We start from the raw sequence: 16700 nt of genomic DNA on the forward strand, positions 1-16700 counted from the left end.
TTTCAAATATTTTAGTGGCTTAAGTCTTGATGCATATCTACATTAATTTATTTATATTTTAAGTCAGTAATAATGACAAAAAATAGTTTATGTAAAAACAGGAGCTTGATGTTTCTAGTACTAACGTAAGGAGCTATAAAACATGAAACAGCTGATTCAAATTTGATATTACTGTGGAGTTAGATGGGTTATACTGGTTCATTGAAGCTGACAATAAGAGTCAGAGTTACCCAAGGGTTTGCCTTCTGAAAAATCTTAAGATTTCACCGACAGATCGACCTTCAGTGGACCCCTCAAACAACTCACCTTGAGCTGAGCAGTGGAAGATGGACAAGAAAATAGGAGCAGTGTAGTTCCCTATGAAAACATTGAGAACCATTGACCTCAAGCTTATCATAATAAAAATTGGAAGTAACAGTGATATGTATTTTCCAGCTCCAGCCAGAAGTCAATGTTGTCTCTGTTTTGGGGGTAGAAAATTGGGGCAGAAGTTGATGTATGCCCATGCAAATAGACTGCGTGCTGTGTTGCTCAGCCAGTAGGACACTTCATATGACTTGTCTCTGTTGTGGTGTAACCCCAGCTGGCAACTAGGACCACACAGCTGCTCGCTCATTCCCCTCAACCCCAGGTTGGACAGGGGAGACAATCGCAAAGAAAAACAAAAACTTGTGGGTTGAGATAAGACCACAGCATAGGACAGCAAAGGAAGATAAAATAATCAGAAGAATAGAATATACAAAACAAGCGATGCACAATGCAATTGCTTACCACCTGCAACACCAATAGCCTGTCTGTTCCCGAGCTGCAGTATTTACCCCCGACCAATTCCACTTTATATACTTAATATGACATCAAATGGTAAGGAATATCCCTTTGGTCAGTTTGGGTCAGCTGTCCTGGCTTTGCTGCTTCCCAGATTCTTGTGCACCTGGTAGAGCATGAGAAGCCAAAAAGTCCTTGACTTGACTACCCAGCAACAACCAAAACATCAGTGTATTATCAGCATTCTTCTCATACTAAATTGGAAACACAGCACTATACCAGCTACGAGGAAGAAAATTAATGCTATCCCAGCCCAAATCAGGACAGTCTCTTCCATTTTTGTTTGCTAAAGATGTCTGTCTCCTACTTATTGACATCCACACATGGATTTTTATGCATTCAGGTGTTGTACTGAATAAATATATGAGAATATATCTTGGGCTTCTTAGGAATAAGAATGGTGTAGCACTCAGCCTTTCTGGGAACCGATCTTGGGTGTTTAAGACAACTTGCCTTTCCTCGTCAGCTTCAGAAATGGGAATCATTGCAGCTGCTGTTAACAGGCAGCTTTGTCATCCCAGTTTGCCACTCGGTTAGCATGTTTGCAATAGTTTAAACAAACTAGAGATCACTGGAGGGGATGCTCATGTTTGCAGTTCAGCTCTTCATGTCTCAAGGAAAACTTTGAATCCTCTTTTGGGATGTTCTGAGAACTGAGAAGCTGTGAGAGCAGCTGGCAGTCATGCACACAAGGTTGATTGAAAAAATATCACATGTGCTGCAACTTCCAGCTAAATCCATGAGGCACCATAATATTTATGGAGCAAGGAACTAGTGTAATGCTGGGGATATCTGTCACTTTGCAAATATGCGATGACCAACAGTGATGCCAGATGCCAGCGATAGGCACGATCAAGCAATAAATAGAGACAAGCATGGGTGTGGACGCATGGACACTTCCCAAGTGATTCTCCCAGGGTCAGACGTGGAGTTTAGAGTGAGCAGTTTTAACTTCCAAGCTGTATATTATTCACTGGACCACACGGAAAACTTGTTACTTACCTGTCAGGGCTGCATTTCAGTAGGGAAGATTGCCAGTAGCCTGTCGGAGCCAGTTTAAGTTGGGAATATTGCATATGTCCTGCTTCTCTCTTATGAATTAAACTCTGTGACTGCTGCACCTGCCTGTGTGTTCTGGGGAGAGAAGGGGGGAGCGTATGTCCTTACGTTTGATCATATACTTGAGATGAGCCTTCACCACATAGCCTAACACTCAGAGGGCATGTCTCACCATACATGGTGTCGTGTGCCTTATTTCCCATCCGGCACCATTCTATATAGCTGTCATTCAGCCCTTTGTATTTTAAATAGTCCTCCTTGTGGTTTTACTTTCATCAAATCCAGATTGGAGGCAACTAGTACTTCTAAGGAATTGTATTACTTGTATTATCGGTTCTTCCCTATTTTCAATTATTCATTCATGTGTTCAGATATCCCAGAGCGTTTCAGGTTTCTAGCTGCAGCTGCAAAGTTCTCACTTCATTTTACTATAAATTTAACTTTATCTTAAAAAACAAGCGTGGAGCCCACAAAATAATTTACCAGACAGGTTCCTTGGCTATCATGCATGACTTTAATATTTCCTTTTGTCTATTATTTGACAGGATGATTTTCAAAGGAACAAATTATACTGTTGTTTGCAAACCTGGTAAACACCAAGTAGTGGGAAAATTCCTGCAGTTTATGACTTGGCAACTCAAGCCACTTCTGCTACAGATTGCCTTAAAAATGGAGCTTGCTGACTGTAGGGAGGATGAGTGAAAACAGCCTGGGTGTGATTGAACTGGAAATGTGATTATTTAATTTTTTTTCAAGGCGCCCACAATAGCTCCCCCTTTCAAGCAGTATTAAGCTTTAGGCTGTTCAGTGGGGGAGTGCCAAGTGAACTGGAAAAGTTAAACCTTCCCTCTAGTGACAGAGGGCTCTATTGTTGCAAAGCTTCAGTTACATTGAGAGTCCTGAAAACAAACGGAATTCTTACAGAAGATGAGCTTGGTGACTGCTTTCTCAAACCCTCTCCGAATTAAGATAAGTTGCTTGGTTTTGACTGTTAGTTCAATGTCTTTTCTGTTTTTATTTCCCTTTAGGGGAGTGCTCAAGTACCAGACCAACTTAGAGGAACACCCTCCTGGTTGCTTTAATCCTAACAAAACACTCCGAGAGAATATGACGCTGCCAAAGGCTTTTGAAGAGACGTTTCCTGACTATACTACTGAGCCTTTCCCAGAGGACTTATCAGTACCAGAACCCTTTGTACAAAATAACTTTATGAGAATTTGTTCTGAGGAACCCAAGTTCCAGTCACACTTCCCAGAGGTCTGTATGATCCGACATTTCAGGTATTACAAGCCAAGCCAAGTCTTTCAGTCAGCCATAACCACTAATTATTGCTTTTCCAGACCAGATGTTTTAATAATGGAATATATTATTAAAACCTTTTCAGGCATTCAAAGATTTGGTGGAGAGAAAACAATCTCTATTAAACCTTGAACTGCATTACAATATGATGCATAGAATAGGGTGGAAAACAGTCAAGAGATTGGCTGTAATGTTCTTTTTTTGTATGACATGATAAGAGATGTATTGGTCTTGCTATAAATGTGACTTTAAATTACACTTCAGAGCAAACATTTATATAACATATTCATAAGGTCCCTTTGTAAGCATTGTGTGGCAGTAGTTAATTGAAATAATCAAACTCCATTTGTTCTCTTTTTCACTATGCGGATGCAAGTCCTAATACTCATTTCTGGGTTGCAGTTGGTTGTGGTTCGGATTTGTATAGTCTGTTGTTTGCAGACAGACTTGTTTTGTATGTGGCATGGGTAAATGAGTATGATGACAGTGGGGACAGAAAAGTCTTTTCTTTTTATGTTTTCCATTTTCCTTTTGTTTCTTTATATTTTGTGGCAGCAGTTTTTTCTTCATCCAAATTTTCTGTTTTCTTTTGAGAAAAGAGCTGGGCTATATTGGCAAGTAGGCTTAGGAATTTGGGAATGCAGAGTTCACAAACCCAAGGCCCACCATTCAAGATGGTCTCATAACAGACCTCACAGGACTTTCTTATTATTATTATAATTGTTTTCTGTAGAACACATATGTCCCTTACTAGCTGCAGTGAGAACACATTTTGCTATAGAGCATGTGATCATAATAAGAAACAGTCAATTCTACATTGAAGTCCTCCATCAAGGTTCTTCAGATTTGTATTTTGTTGTGGTAATACTCCTGAATTACAAGCATCAATGTATATCTGGCTCCATATGACCCACAGGACATCAGACAGTCTTCTTTGGGGCATAACATGTCTGCTCTAGAGCCATTAATGGGAAAAAAAGAGCCACAGAAAGAAATGGCTGCTCAGTGTTCTCCTGGCAGCTCGTAACATTATTTTAGGACTTGTTTGGATTTGAAACCGTTTTATGCACTTAGTGATACCAAGTCTAAAAGAGGAAAAAAAAAACAGCCTTGGGTGTTGTGAGCTACTGAAGTTTTTATGGCCAAAGGTGTTTGAGGAAATTAAATACTCTAGTTGCAAGAGATGCTAATGTATAACTTCAAAAACTGGGAAGAGAAGATGGATGAGGGTTGAGGGCACTTCAGTGCCATGGCTTGAATGACTGAGCAGATGTGGAATTAGTAGTTAGCTCTGCCATAAGCTGTTAGTAATTGACTCATAGGATGGGATTTAGCTGAGCAGCTGTAAATGTCTCTATCTGAGGTAGTCAGCCAGGGCTCCCCATATAATCAGTACAAAGAAATGCGCATTTCCAGGGCATTATTGGTCTAGCATATGCATCTTCCACAGGGACCAATGAATCATGATCCAAAAGTGTCCATTTCTCTCCCTTGTCTATGATTTGACACTAGCTTAATATAAGCAAAAATTCTATAGTACAAGAATCCTTCTTTCTTAGTTTTTTTCCTTGTTCCTGAGATGATTAAAAAAAGGTAATAGTCAAATAATATTGCGAATCAGACAGTGGTTTTCCATAAAGGTTATCCAGTTTCAGAATACTCTGGTGTTTAGATTTTGAAACAGTGTATGTATTGTGTCGTTAACTGTGGAAACCAGTTGCAATCTAACTACATAAAAGCAGAGGAACATGGTTGCAAATGAGGTCATTAGCATTTTGCTCCTGATGAGTTTTATGATTGAAATTATTTGTGCTTGTGGATGCTGCTGCTGGTTAGACTGATTAAGCCCCCATAACGCACTTGGATTTCTGCACGTAGAGAGATGTGGAGGTTACTTTTGACCGAAACACTGTTCCACAATAGATGTTAAATGAGATCCTGCAAGCACTCACATAGGTTTGAAATTAGAAAGCAGAAAATGAAAAGTCCTCGAGGTAACGTATTGCCGTTCTCCCATAGACCTGGTTTTGGATTTCGGGACCTCTGTGCTTGTACTGTGTGGAAAGGCTGTACCGCTATATCCGCAGCAATAAGCCGGTCACAATAACTTCGGTGATAAGCCATCCCTCCAATGTTCTCGAAGTAAGGATGGTGAAAGATGACTTTAAAGCAAGGCCTGGTCAGGTGAGTTAATGTGCCCCTAAAAATATCCCTGCTGTTCACATAGCATTGTCTATAGGGATGACTTTCACTTTTTATGAGTAACCCATCACTGAATGTTTTTAACATCTCTTTTATATAATTTTATTTTGTCTGGCTGATTGTGTTTCAGTATGTTATTCTACACTGTCCAAGAGTATCTGCACTGGAAAGCCATCCGTTCACCCTTACGATGGTAAGAAATATGATTTTTTTACTGTACTTTTCCTTTTATATATATTTGGTAAGCGAATGGACTTTATTGCCTTCAAGGTGAAGATTCCCTCCAGAAGAGCTTATGTTTCATTTATGAGGATACCAATGAATATGAAATGAGTTGATTATTATGTATGACAGTACTCAATACATATTTAATTTTCCCCACTGTTGATAAAATTATAATGGGAACTTTTTTCAAAGTCTTCCGTAAGGGAAAAACAATAATAAATAAATGTGATTTTGATCATTGTTTCATAAAAGAGGTTTCAGCCGTTTTTGTAGGCCTTAATGCACAATAAGCACAAATCATAATAAATTTTCTGTTGTCTTTCCTATTCAATGAAAAAAAAACCCTGCAACTGCCTTTTCCAGAGTTAGAAAAATATCAAGTTTAAAAAAAAAGTTTCTAAAATAGTCTTCCGCTTTATTTTCATATTAAGAGATATATGGATGACTTAATATTATATACCAGTGAAGTCATACAACATTGGGATTATTACTCACTCAGCTCAACTGGTCTAGAATGGGAACTGGACCTGCTGGAGACAAACTGGAATAAAATGAAATTGTATATAAATTTATCTGAAGTTCTCCAGGAGTGAGCAGTACAGAGGCTTGAAAGATGCTACCAAAATAATCACTGTACTGCACTGGCTATTTTGTTACAAAAAGTGGCATCTAAGGCTGAATATTGGTGGCAGCCTTTTCTTTCCCAAGGGAATGATTTAGGATTGCCTGAAACTGGTATTCTTCTTCAAGAAGACCATGGAGATAAATATTTTATTCTCTTCTTTGGACCGATAACTGATACTTTATCTCCACTGAATTGTGCCTTGTTCTGTGGAACAGCTGAGATATTTTCCTGTTACCTGAGATTCAGAGCGTAGAACCAGGTCCTGTCTACTCCCAGCTCTTTGGTTTTGTGGGGTGTGTTGGATTTTGTTTGTTTGATTGTTTGTTTGTTTTTTAATTTATTTATCTATATGCTGAGCCAGGAGGCAAGTACTGTCACAGAGCAAGCCATGCTAAATTCTACCCAAAATAAATTTTGTGCTATAAATCAGGGAGTGAATCGCACTTAGGGAAGCTGCCTCTGTATAGGTTGGTGAAGAAATGTTGCTACTTGCATAGCCTGATTTTTGCAAAGTTTTCTCCGCTATTCACTTTACCAATAGAAAGTAGACGCACATATTATTTATCTTTAGTTAACTCCAGTAGGCAATTCTTAAGGTTTTCCTCTGGATAGTGCGTGAAGATAACTAGATAGGCACTAAGAAAAAATTATGTGCATTGCAGTATTGATGGAATGGTAGCTTGTTTTTTTTTTGTGCAGAATGATTCAGTCAGTATTTGCTTATATTTTTATTAGTTTAGTGATCATTAAAGAACTCAGCACATCTCAGAGTGTTCTTTACAGTCATTAGGCCCTAGCATATCTATATTTAATAAAGTTACACCTGTACTATACCAGTCGACACATCTTATTTAAACATTAATCGCAAAACATCATGTTCTTGATTTCTGACTGTCCATCTCAGTGGAAATTCAAATAATGGCAATAATTTGATCATTAGTAGTAATTGCACAGCTTGGAAGATATTAAACTCCTATAAAGATTTATTGTTCTTATATTAGGACACTGCTAAAATAATGAATTGTGTGATTCTAATTTCCAGAAATAATGTTTTCAGAGAATATTAGGCCTGGTTCTGTAGCCTTTTCTTTGACAAGACTTCTTATTTGTTATGATGAGTGATTTCTCTGAAAAGAGACTGCTGAGATGGGCTTACTGGATTAGATCATAGGTGAAGTTGAATAGGATGCTTTATTGAAGTCAAATTCTTTGTATATTCCATCCAATATTTAGATTGGCATACTATAATAATGCATGTTATGAAAAATGATTTTTGCATGAACTAGGAGGAGCTATGGAAGAGAGTTCTCTTGCTGTGAATCAGTTTTATTAGTGACTATAACTCATTTATATTGAGATAATGTACAGTATATTTCAGATAAGTGTCTAGGTGATAAACTACAGTTTGTGTAATTTTTACAGTCACACATAAATATGTAGCATTAGAACTAACCATTTCCACTCATGCACAATGCATTATATTTTAAGTATGTAGTACTAGACCAGGCAATTTCTGTTAATGCTCAATGCTTTACACTTTAAAGTACAGTGATATCCTTCAGCATAACAGCAAGATCGCATATGTGTTTTAACTATTACAAGTTATGACGTTACCACTGAGTTACTGAGCTTCATTTTTATTGCCAGAAACATATTTCAGTAGAATGTTATCTGTGCTGGAGAAATGCTGTTATTGGGTAAATGACCGTCTTACAGCGTAATGAGGCTTTGAAATGTCTAAGTTTATGACAATCTTTTTGCCCAGCCTAAGCAGGGGACAGTCATTTCCACATGTCTTTCTGGGTCACAGAATATGCCTTGGGCTGTTGTCCTGCTTAGAAAGCTTTTTTTGTTATTGTTTAATATGATGGCAGACACGGGACTGTGCTTACAGAGTGTGTAGGCAAGAGCTTAACTCAGTATTTTTTCTGCTCCCATCTGACCTACTTGTAGTTACCAAGCAAGCTGGAACACCGCTGCTGCTTCTTTTGTTGGATGGTGATAATCCCTGGCTTATTTCTCTAGGCTGGTGTAGGAGTGTGGGGCTCAGAGCCACGGCACAAGAAGCACAAGGGGCATGTGGGGCTTGGGGTGCTGGAAGCGCAGCGATGGCTGCAGCAGAGCTGAGGGGAAGGCTACAGCCTTCTTCCTGGTGCTCTTAGAATCATGGGATCATTTAGGTTGGAAGAGATCCTCAAGATCAGCGAGTCCAACTGTTAACCTAAGACTGGCACTAAACCATGTCCCTAAGAACCTCATCTACGTATCTTTTAAACACCTCCAGGGATGGTGACTCAGCCACTTCCCTGGGCAGCCTGTTCCGATGCCTGACAACACTTTGCGTGAAGAATTTTTTCCTAATATTCAATCTAAACCTCCCCTGGTACAGTTTTAGTCCACTTCCTCTTGTCCTGTCACTCGTTACTTGGGAGAAGAGACCAACACCTTCCATGCTACAACCTCCTTTCAAATAATTGTAGAGAGTGATCAAGTCTTCCCTCAGCCTCCTCTACTCGAGGCTGAACAGCCCCTATGATTCTATGACTGCTGCAGCAGAGCTTGGGGAGAAGGCTGCAGCCTTCCTCCTGGTGCTCTTCTCCTGCTTAGACTCTATGATGTGATGTCCTGTCTAAGCTGATGAAACATGTCACTGTGCCTGCAATATGCTTAAAAGACAAGAAGTGACCAGTTCAGGCATATTGTTCTGCTCCAAGCAAGGACTGTAAGCGAAAGCGCAAAGGAGGGTGTGAGTCAGTGGGAAGGAGTCATGCAGATATTTTACTAGTCCCTTCCCTTTTCAAGGTTGTGTAATATTTACAGTTTAGCTCAGTTTCTTACATAATGCTGGGGTGGAGGAAAACACTAGGAGGCTGTCTAAAGAGCCTGAACCCAATCCCATTGCACTCTGGCAAAGCTCCCATGTGTTTTACTGGGAGCCTGAGAGAGCTCTGAATCATAACCAAGTGAGCATAAAGGGGTAGATATTGTTCAGAAATGTTTGCCATGATGTTTCTTTTATTTTCTTTTTTTATAATTTAGAAGTGTACTTCCCCCTAATGATGGAAGGAATGAGCAGAAGTAATAAATGCACATGGGAATTTGGAGAGGCAAAACTCAATGTCGCTCTGGATTCTGACAGTCTGATTTCTTTGCTAAAATGTCACCTGGCTCTTCCATCAAAGGTTTCATGACACAGAATCACACACTGGCTGAGACTGAAAGGGACCTCGGGAGGTCATCAGATCCAACATCCCTGCTCAAGCAGGGCCACCTAGACCCAGTTGCTAATCATCAAGTCCAAACAGTTTCTGAATATCTCCAAGAATGTAGACCTCATAACCTCTCTTGGCAACCTGTGCCAGTGTTAGGTCACCCTTACAATAAAAATATGTTTCCTGATGTTCAGAGGGAACCTCCTGTGTTTCATTTTGTGCCCATTGCTTCTGGTCTAGTCATAGGGCACCACTGAAAAGAGCCTGACTCCGTCCTCTTTGCACCCTCCCGTCAGGTATATGTAAGGTATATATAAGGTCCCCTTAAGCCTTCTCATCTCCAGGCTGAACGATCTCAGATCTCTCAGCCTTTCCTCATAGGAGAGCTGATCCAGATGCTTAATCATCTTCATGACTCCCTTCAGAATGTCCATGTCCCTCTTGTACTGGGGAGCCCAGAACTGGACACAGTATTCCAGGTGTGGCCTCACCAGTGCTGAGTAAATGGGACACCATGACCTGTCTTGGCCTACTGGTAATGTCATTTGTACACTCTGAAATTCTGGCACTAGTAGATACCAATTTTCTCTCATGATCGATGTGGAAGCTGGCATTTTTTAGCTCCGTTTTTAATGCGTGCTTCCACTGTTTTTTATTCAGTAGTGTGACTTTGTATTTACTAGTGTGACTCCTTGACTTTGTAATCCATTGGAAATTCTGGAAATGGTAATGAGGGATGACCCAACATTTGAGATTCCTGCAAGTGAGCTGCTAGCCAGTTCTAGGTAGTTCCTAATGGCCTACTGCCTTCATATTGTCTTCATTGCCCCATTATCTTTTATTTCACTTGAACAAAATATTTTCTTTTTAACATGTTTTACTGTGCTTTTTTTCACTGTTTTTTGTATCCAGCTGTTACTATGCTGTGTAAGATGGTATGAGTAACATCTTCAGTCCTGAATGCCCTTGTGTCCAATTTACTTATTTTAGATAGGATATTATTGCATCTTAAAATTGAATCTGAGAAGAATACAGTCAGCTGCAAGGTATTTTGGTCTGTAATGAGGTTAAATATTTTCGGTAAATAAATACTTTAGCTGAGGGTTTGTAAAGGGACAAATTATTTTTGTGTGTTTCCACTTGATGAACTCTTTTAAGGAGATTTGTCTTTCAGACCAAGCACACAATGTAGTCTGGAGATCAGACCGTCCAAAGAAACATCGGAAATCTTCTCTTTAGTGCTTTGCTTCCCAAGACTGACGTTTCTTTACGCTTCTGTGGAAAAAAGCGTGGAACTCATCTGCTGTGAAGTACAGTTCAAATGCCATTGTCTATAGCAATCTTTAAATCCCTTGGCAAAGAAAACAAGTGTCACCAGTAGTAACAATTTCTAGTAGTGGGGATGGTCCTTCATTACAATTCATATGTCCAAAACGTTACTTCCACTTTCTTTAGGATTGTGGTTGCTCCTCATTTTAACCTGTATGAAGAAGAAGAAACTCAGACTTGCAGTTTATGGTAGGATTGGCTTTCTTTTCATCTCCATCTTACATTTTCCACTTAGTGTTCTCTCCTCAGACACTTAATCACACTACTGATTATTTGCACCATCATCATGAAAGCATAGTATTGACAATTTATGGTTGTGCACTTCCTTTTATTGCTAATGAATCACTTCAGAAGTAGATTCTCATTTAAAATATATATTAGTGTCTTAAAAGAGAATTCACCTTTTCTGCTATGTTTTTGGAATTTCTTGCATTGGCGTGCAGTGATTGGCAGTAAGCCTCGTGGAAATAGTCTTGAGTTTTGCAGATGTTAAGTTCTTCAAAAGATGTGCTGGGTCCTTTCATGTGGTCTCTGCTGAATCTACTACAGAGCCAATGCAAGCCACAAACTCCTTCAAGCTGCAATTCAGACAGTTTGGCTACCAAAACACTGGTGTCTACTCCCAGCACCTCATAAAGCTTGGTAACCTTGTTGTTTTACTAGTGTTGATTCACTTGTGGCAGAAGAAGGTAGGAAACAATTACATCACTTTGTATGGAACTTAGATTGTGACAGACCTTGAAATAAGGACTAGACCAAGAGGTGAATTCTTCTAAATTTGGAGATGGCTCAGATCTGAGGTTTGGTGGAAACTTCTGCTCTGCAACGAACATCCACAAATGCAGGATCAAATGATCTGTTATCTCAAATTTATAACAGTTTTGGTTGTCACTGCCTGCTGTCATGCCCTTGTTTTCCCTTGGAACTGAAATCTATGTTGCACAAAGATAGGAGATACTGTTCTGCTTTTGTGATGTGAATTCAGAGCACACTTAAATTGCAGGCTGAATAGGTTAAAGTTTAAAATCCTTCCTTCTGGTGCATGCAAGGGACAGTGCAAACCATTCTAAACTGTTCTTCCAGTGGGTGCCACCTCTAAACTAGAAGTAGCACCTCTGAAGAGAGAAGAAAATTAGTCCCAGTGGTACATACAGTTGAGAACTGAATCTTCCATCAAAACTTCTTTACTGCTGCCTTTTACAGTGGTGGCCTCGGAGCAAAGCATAGCAGGTGCTGTGGTGATTGAATGAGTCAGTTTGCAGTATCCTCTTTGTTGAAGATGAACTGCTGATGGAAAAGCTTCATTAAGTTTTGTTTTATGGCAACAACAGAGATCTGATATTTGGAAGAGTAATTTTTTCTTTTTTTTCCAGCTAAAATGTTTGGTCTGAAGGGATCTTCCTCTTTCATTTCTGACAATTGTGTGTGTGTGTATAGTAGATTATCTTGTCAGGTATTTTGACACTTCACCATAACAAGATATCTAAGTATTACTTTAGCACTCAAGACATGAGACGTTAGAGTTTTATGCATTATATGTAGCCACTGAGACAACACCTCCTCTACACAGGCACTCTTGTCATGCAAAACAGACAGAGGGGAGAGTGCTTTTGGCTAATCTGTACTTGTGTTGAATGAGGGCAAGAGACCCTTCTAAGAGACGCTCAGGACAGGAGCCAAACTTAAATCCTCTGAATCACATTATTGCATTGACTAGAGAAGGTGCTAGAGTCAGCCCCGGGGAATCGCTTTCTGGATGTTGTGGGTGCTGGAGAGGCGAGAGGCTTTAGGAGTTTCTGGGAACTGAATTTTGCGCTCTCTAGTTCTTGTCTAGTGATTTCAGTCACGCAGGTAAATAATCCATATTGAGTTTCTCTGAGGTTCAGGAAATCATTTTGTTGGAAGGGATGAAACAATAAATCTTTGCTCACTAAGATCAGGCTCTTCAAGCAGAGAAAAAGCATTGCCTGGTCTGCATAGGTCAACTGTCACTGACTGACTTTATGTAAAGATTTCATTCCTTTCTCCATCATTCCTCCTGTCCCAGCACCATTGGTAGGATGCCCCCTCCTCTCTTGCAGTTCCCCTTTAAGCATCCAGAATACCTTTTGGAAACAACTGAAAAGACATCTGTTATTAAGAAAAAAGACTTAATGTGAAGATGTTGGTCTGCACTGTCAGAAGTTGACTGTCAGTGTAGAAAGAATACCACCTCTTCTGCTCCTGTGAACAGTGCAACCTTAAATATTTTGGATAAGTGCCTTCATACTTTACTCATATTTCTAAAGCTGTCCAGGGCCTCATTTGTCATTCCAAGAGAATATATCCTGAACTTGTTGCTGTCTTTTCAGATCAATACTGTTTTAGCATCGAATTTGTCCCTCTTTGACTTTTTTTGATTAACACATACATGTATCACAGGATGCTCTTGTTGATACTCAGAGGGAACTTGCATAAACGGTCATTGAGCTTTCTGTGCCTCGCTGTTTAAGACATACTCTGCATATCCACTGACTAGTAACTTCATGAGATAGAATTAATAGAGGCAGATGGCACAGAATTGGCACATACAAAACAAAAAACCAAAACAAACCCAAAGCAAAGATCTCAGCTTTATATTAGTATTAGTGGCCACTTCTTCAGATCCTCCAAAGAGTTCTGGCTCTTCATTCAATGTCTAGATCCTAGTTCTGGCAGGTAAGCAGAGATCAACTACCCACAACAGGTGATTTGAAACTTTCTTTGGAACTAGAAATTTTCTCCTGTGTTATAATATGCTCTGACCTTCCCTACTTCGGTGCTGCATAACAAATCTGCTTTTAGATCCCGTTGAAGTAGAAGTTGAATGACTATGGTAATAAAAAGCTCCAAGAAGTTCTGCCCTTTTGCTGGTTCTTCATCTTCTTGCACAGGTGTTTAATTTGAAGCAGATCACATCATGCAGATTTGTAGTGCGATGGAATCTTTTTATACATTCAGTTTTCCTTGTTATATCCATACCTCTAGTAAGTCCACTTGGTATCTGGATTTAACCATGACAGGACTACAGGCTGATGGCCCTGATCTGTACATTTAAATTTTTGGGCTTAATGTCATGTCAGAAAGGTCTCAGCAAATAATATACGAGTATAAACAATGTCACAAGTAACGTATTTACTTTTGTAAGGGAAAAACAGTGTTTTGTAGAGTCAGCGTTGTCTTCATCCGTGGATAATCCAAAGTTCATTTAAAATCAGTGACGGTATTAACAATTAGCAGTAAAATTTTAGCTCCGAGCTTATTTTAAGCAAGAAATTTTGTACTGTGCAAGGAGCAAAACTGGAGATGATGGGGAAACACAAGTCCTGTACTGTAAACTTGAGAAATAAACTGTTCACAACAGGAAAAGCCTAGGGGCCAAATTCTGAAATACTTCATTAAAAAAAAATTGAAAAGTTGTTGGAAGTTTGCCTAAGTAAAAAGTATCTGAGGACATCAAGAGCTAAGTTCATACTGACAGATAAATACAATAAAAACAAAATCTACCATGATGACATTCTAGTAAGATTTGTAAATAACTTGTGCAAATGGTTATGAAACTTGGCTTTATGAAATGATTTACAGAGCATTTAGGGGAATGCAGATATTGTGAAGTATCTTGCTGGCAAACTGAAGAAATCCCTAGAGCTTGTCTGCTCTTCATAGAAGTTGAAAATCTAGCAGCTGGTTGACAAAGAATTTAAGTAAAACAGAAATAGAATAGATTAATATTTCAGATGCCTTCAAGTACTTCCTTAGACTTGTTTGTTTGGTTTGGTCTTGGGCATGACAGTTTTGAGGTCTGTGTAAAAACCTTAAGTAAACCTTCATTTTCATTTAAACTTGTAAATCTGACTCTTCTGGATCAAGGGAACACAGACATTTAAGTTCAATAAATCCTGAGTCCTTCAGGAGATACTTGAAACAGAAACTGTCTCCCTCTCATGAACAGGCTTTTTTCTGATATTATGTAAGTAAATTTACAATATATAACAAGTATCTACTTAGTTTTGCAGAGAAGAGTGTTTTCTTCCATCAGAGATAGTGCTTCTAGGTTAACTGCTAGGTCAGGTTAGGGAACAGTCTAGAAAGTACAGGAGAAACTTCAAGATGAAAAAAACAGTCACTACTTTTAAGCATGAGTACAACTAAGACACAGACACAGTATTAAAGGAAATGAAGCACACTGCTTCTTGCTGTCTTAAAATTAAGACCAGCTGACTGACTGGGATCTGTGCTTTAGCCTGGTAAAATACTGTGTGTGCTGGTAGGATAGTTTGGAAAGGCATGGCATTCCTTGAGATGTTGGTGATCCAACTAGAAAACCTACTGATCCTTTGATGGCCCTTTCCACCAGTGCCACACATCACTGGGAGACAGTCCACAGTTTCTGCTTAGGGATGATGGAGAAGGAGCCTGTTGTGCCCTTCAGTTTCCTTGGTCATGCATTCATCAGCTCAGGGCTGTGGTTTGCCAACAACAGCCTGGCGTGCACCAAGAATGGTGTGGCCAGAAGGACTATGGAAGTGATTGTCCCCTGTATATGGTGCTGATGAGGCCCCATCTCGAATACTGTGTTCAGTTTTGGGCCCCTCACTCTAGGAAAAACAATGAGGTGCTGGAGAGAGTTCAGAGGAGGGGAACAAGGAGGGGTCTGGAGCACAAGTGTGATGAGGTGCGGCTGATGGAACTGGGGCTGTTCAGCCTGGAGAAAAGGAGGCTGAGGGGAGACCTTATTGCTGTTTACAGCTACCTGAAAGGAGGTTGTAGCATGGAGGGAGTTGGTCTCTTTTCCCAAGTACCACGTGATAGGACAAGAGGAAATGGCCTCAAGTTGCACCAGGGGAGGTTTAGATTGGGTATTAGGAAACATTTCTTCACAGAAGAGGTTGTCAGGCATTGGAACAGGCTGCCCAGGGCAGTGATGGAGTCACCATCCCTGGAGGGTTTTAAAAGGCATATAGATGAAGTTCTTAGGGACATGGTCTAGTGCTAGATTTAGATTATGGTTGGACTCAATGACTCGGAGAGGCAACCTTGGGCAGAAACAGCTCTGCTGACATTCACTCCTTCAGGGATAAAGGCTTGCATCCTGAGCATCCCGTAAGGCTTTTTCCATCTAGCCAGCAACCTGAAATGCATAAATTATATGGACTGAATATTGCTAGGACTGAACCATTTTTACTATGTTATAGAGAGTTGGATTCTATGATTCTTATGGGTCCCTTTCAACTTGAGTTTTTCTATGATTCTATGAGATGTAATGTGTCTGCTGGGAATGAAAGGGTAGGCAGTAAGTTTTTTACCTTGATTAAGGTGCAGAAGCAATGACATACTAACTAGTCTGTAGAAGTGTATCTTTGTAGTGCATCTGTAGCTGCAAAATTTCATGGGGTCAGGCTATTCCAGACTTACTAAAACCAATGAAGTTATTTCATATTATTTTTTCAATATAAGCAACATTGTATGCATTTTACATTTGCAACTATTGGTTTACTTACAGTCTTAAGACATCTATTACAGTAAAGAGTTGTGTTGTGATGCAAGAGTGAAATCAAGGAACTCATAGATTAAGACTTTTAAAAAAATGTTTTGAACACTGAGAGTAATTGAACAACTGAAGACTACAGGGAGTAAAGTACCAAGTGCTGAACGATGGACTCACGGGAGTTGGTGCGTGTGGGTTTGTGGTTTATATTACAGAAGTTAGACCCCAGATGACCTTGTCACTGCAGCTGACCAGTGATGCATCCTGAGCATCTCACAGTGTTAACGGTGTGTTTTTTTTCCACTAGCAAGACCGCAGGTGTCTGGGGTTGTACAACAAGGAGTATAAGGGGCTGGAAAGCGAAAGAGAAAAGTGTTTGGCATATGTTTCTGCAGCTGGGCTGTTTGCAAGGAGTTAG

General features: G+C 39.7%; 1 protein-coding gene across 1 annotated transcript in view; it reads left to right on the top strand.

The window, feature by feature from the left end:
* Positions 1–16700, top strand: part of NOX4 (NADPH oxidase 4) — a 109015-nt gene that overhangs the window by 25954 nt on the left and 66361 nt on the right. The window contains exons 9-11 of the mRNA XM_082056558.1: positions 2913–3141; positions 5203–5367; positions 5516–5578. Coding sequence (XP_081912684.1) covers positions 2913–3141; positions 5203–5367; positions 5516–5578 — 457 coding nt within the window. The remainder of the gene's footprint in view (positions 1–2912; positions 3142–5202; positions 5368–5515; positions 5579–16700) is intronic.

This window comes from Streptopelia decaocto (genome assembly GCF_964273445.1).
Source record: "Streptopelia decaocto genome assembly, chromosome: 1".
NCBI lineage: Eukaryota > Metazoa > Chordata > Aves > Columbiformes > Columbidae > Streptopelia > Streptopelia decaocto.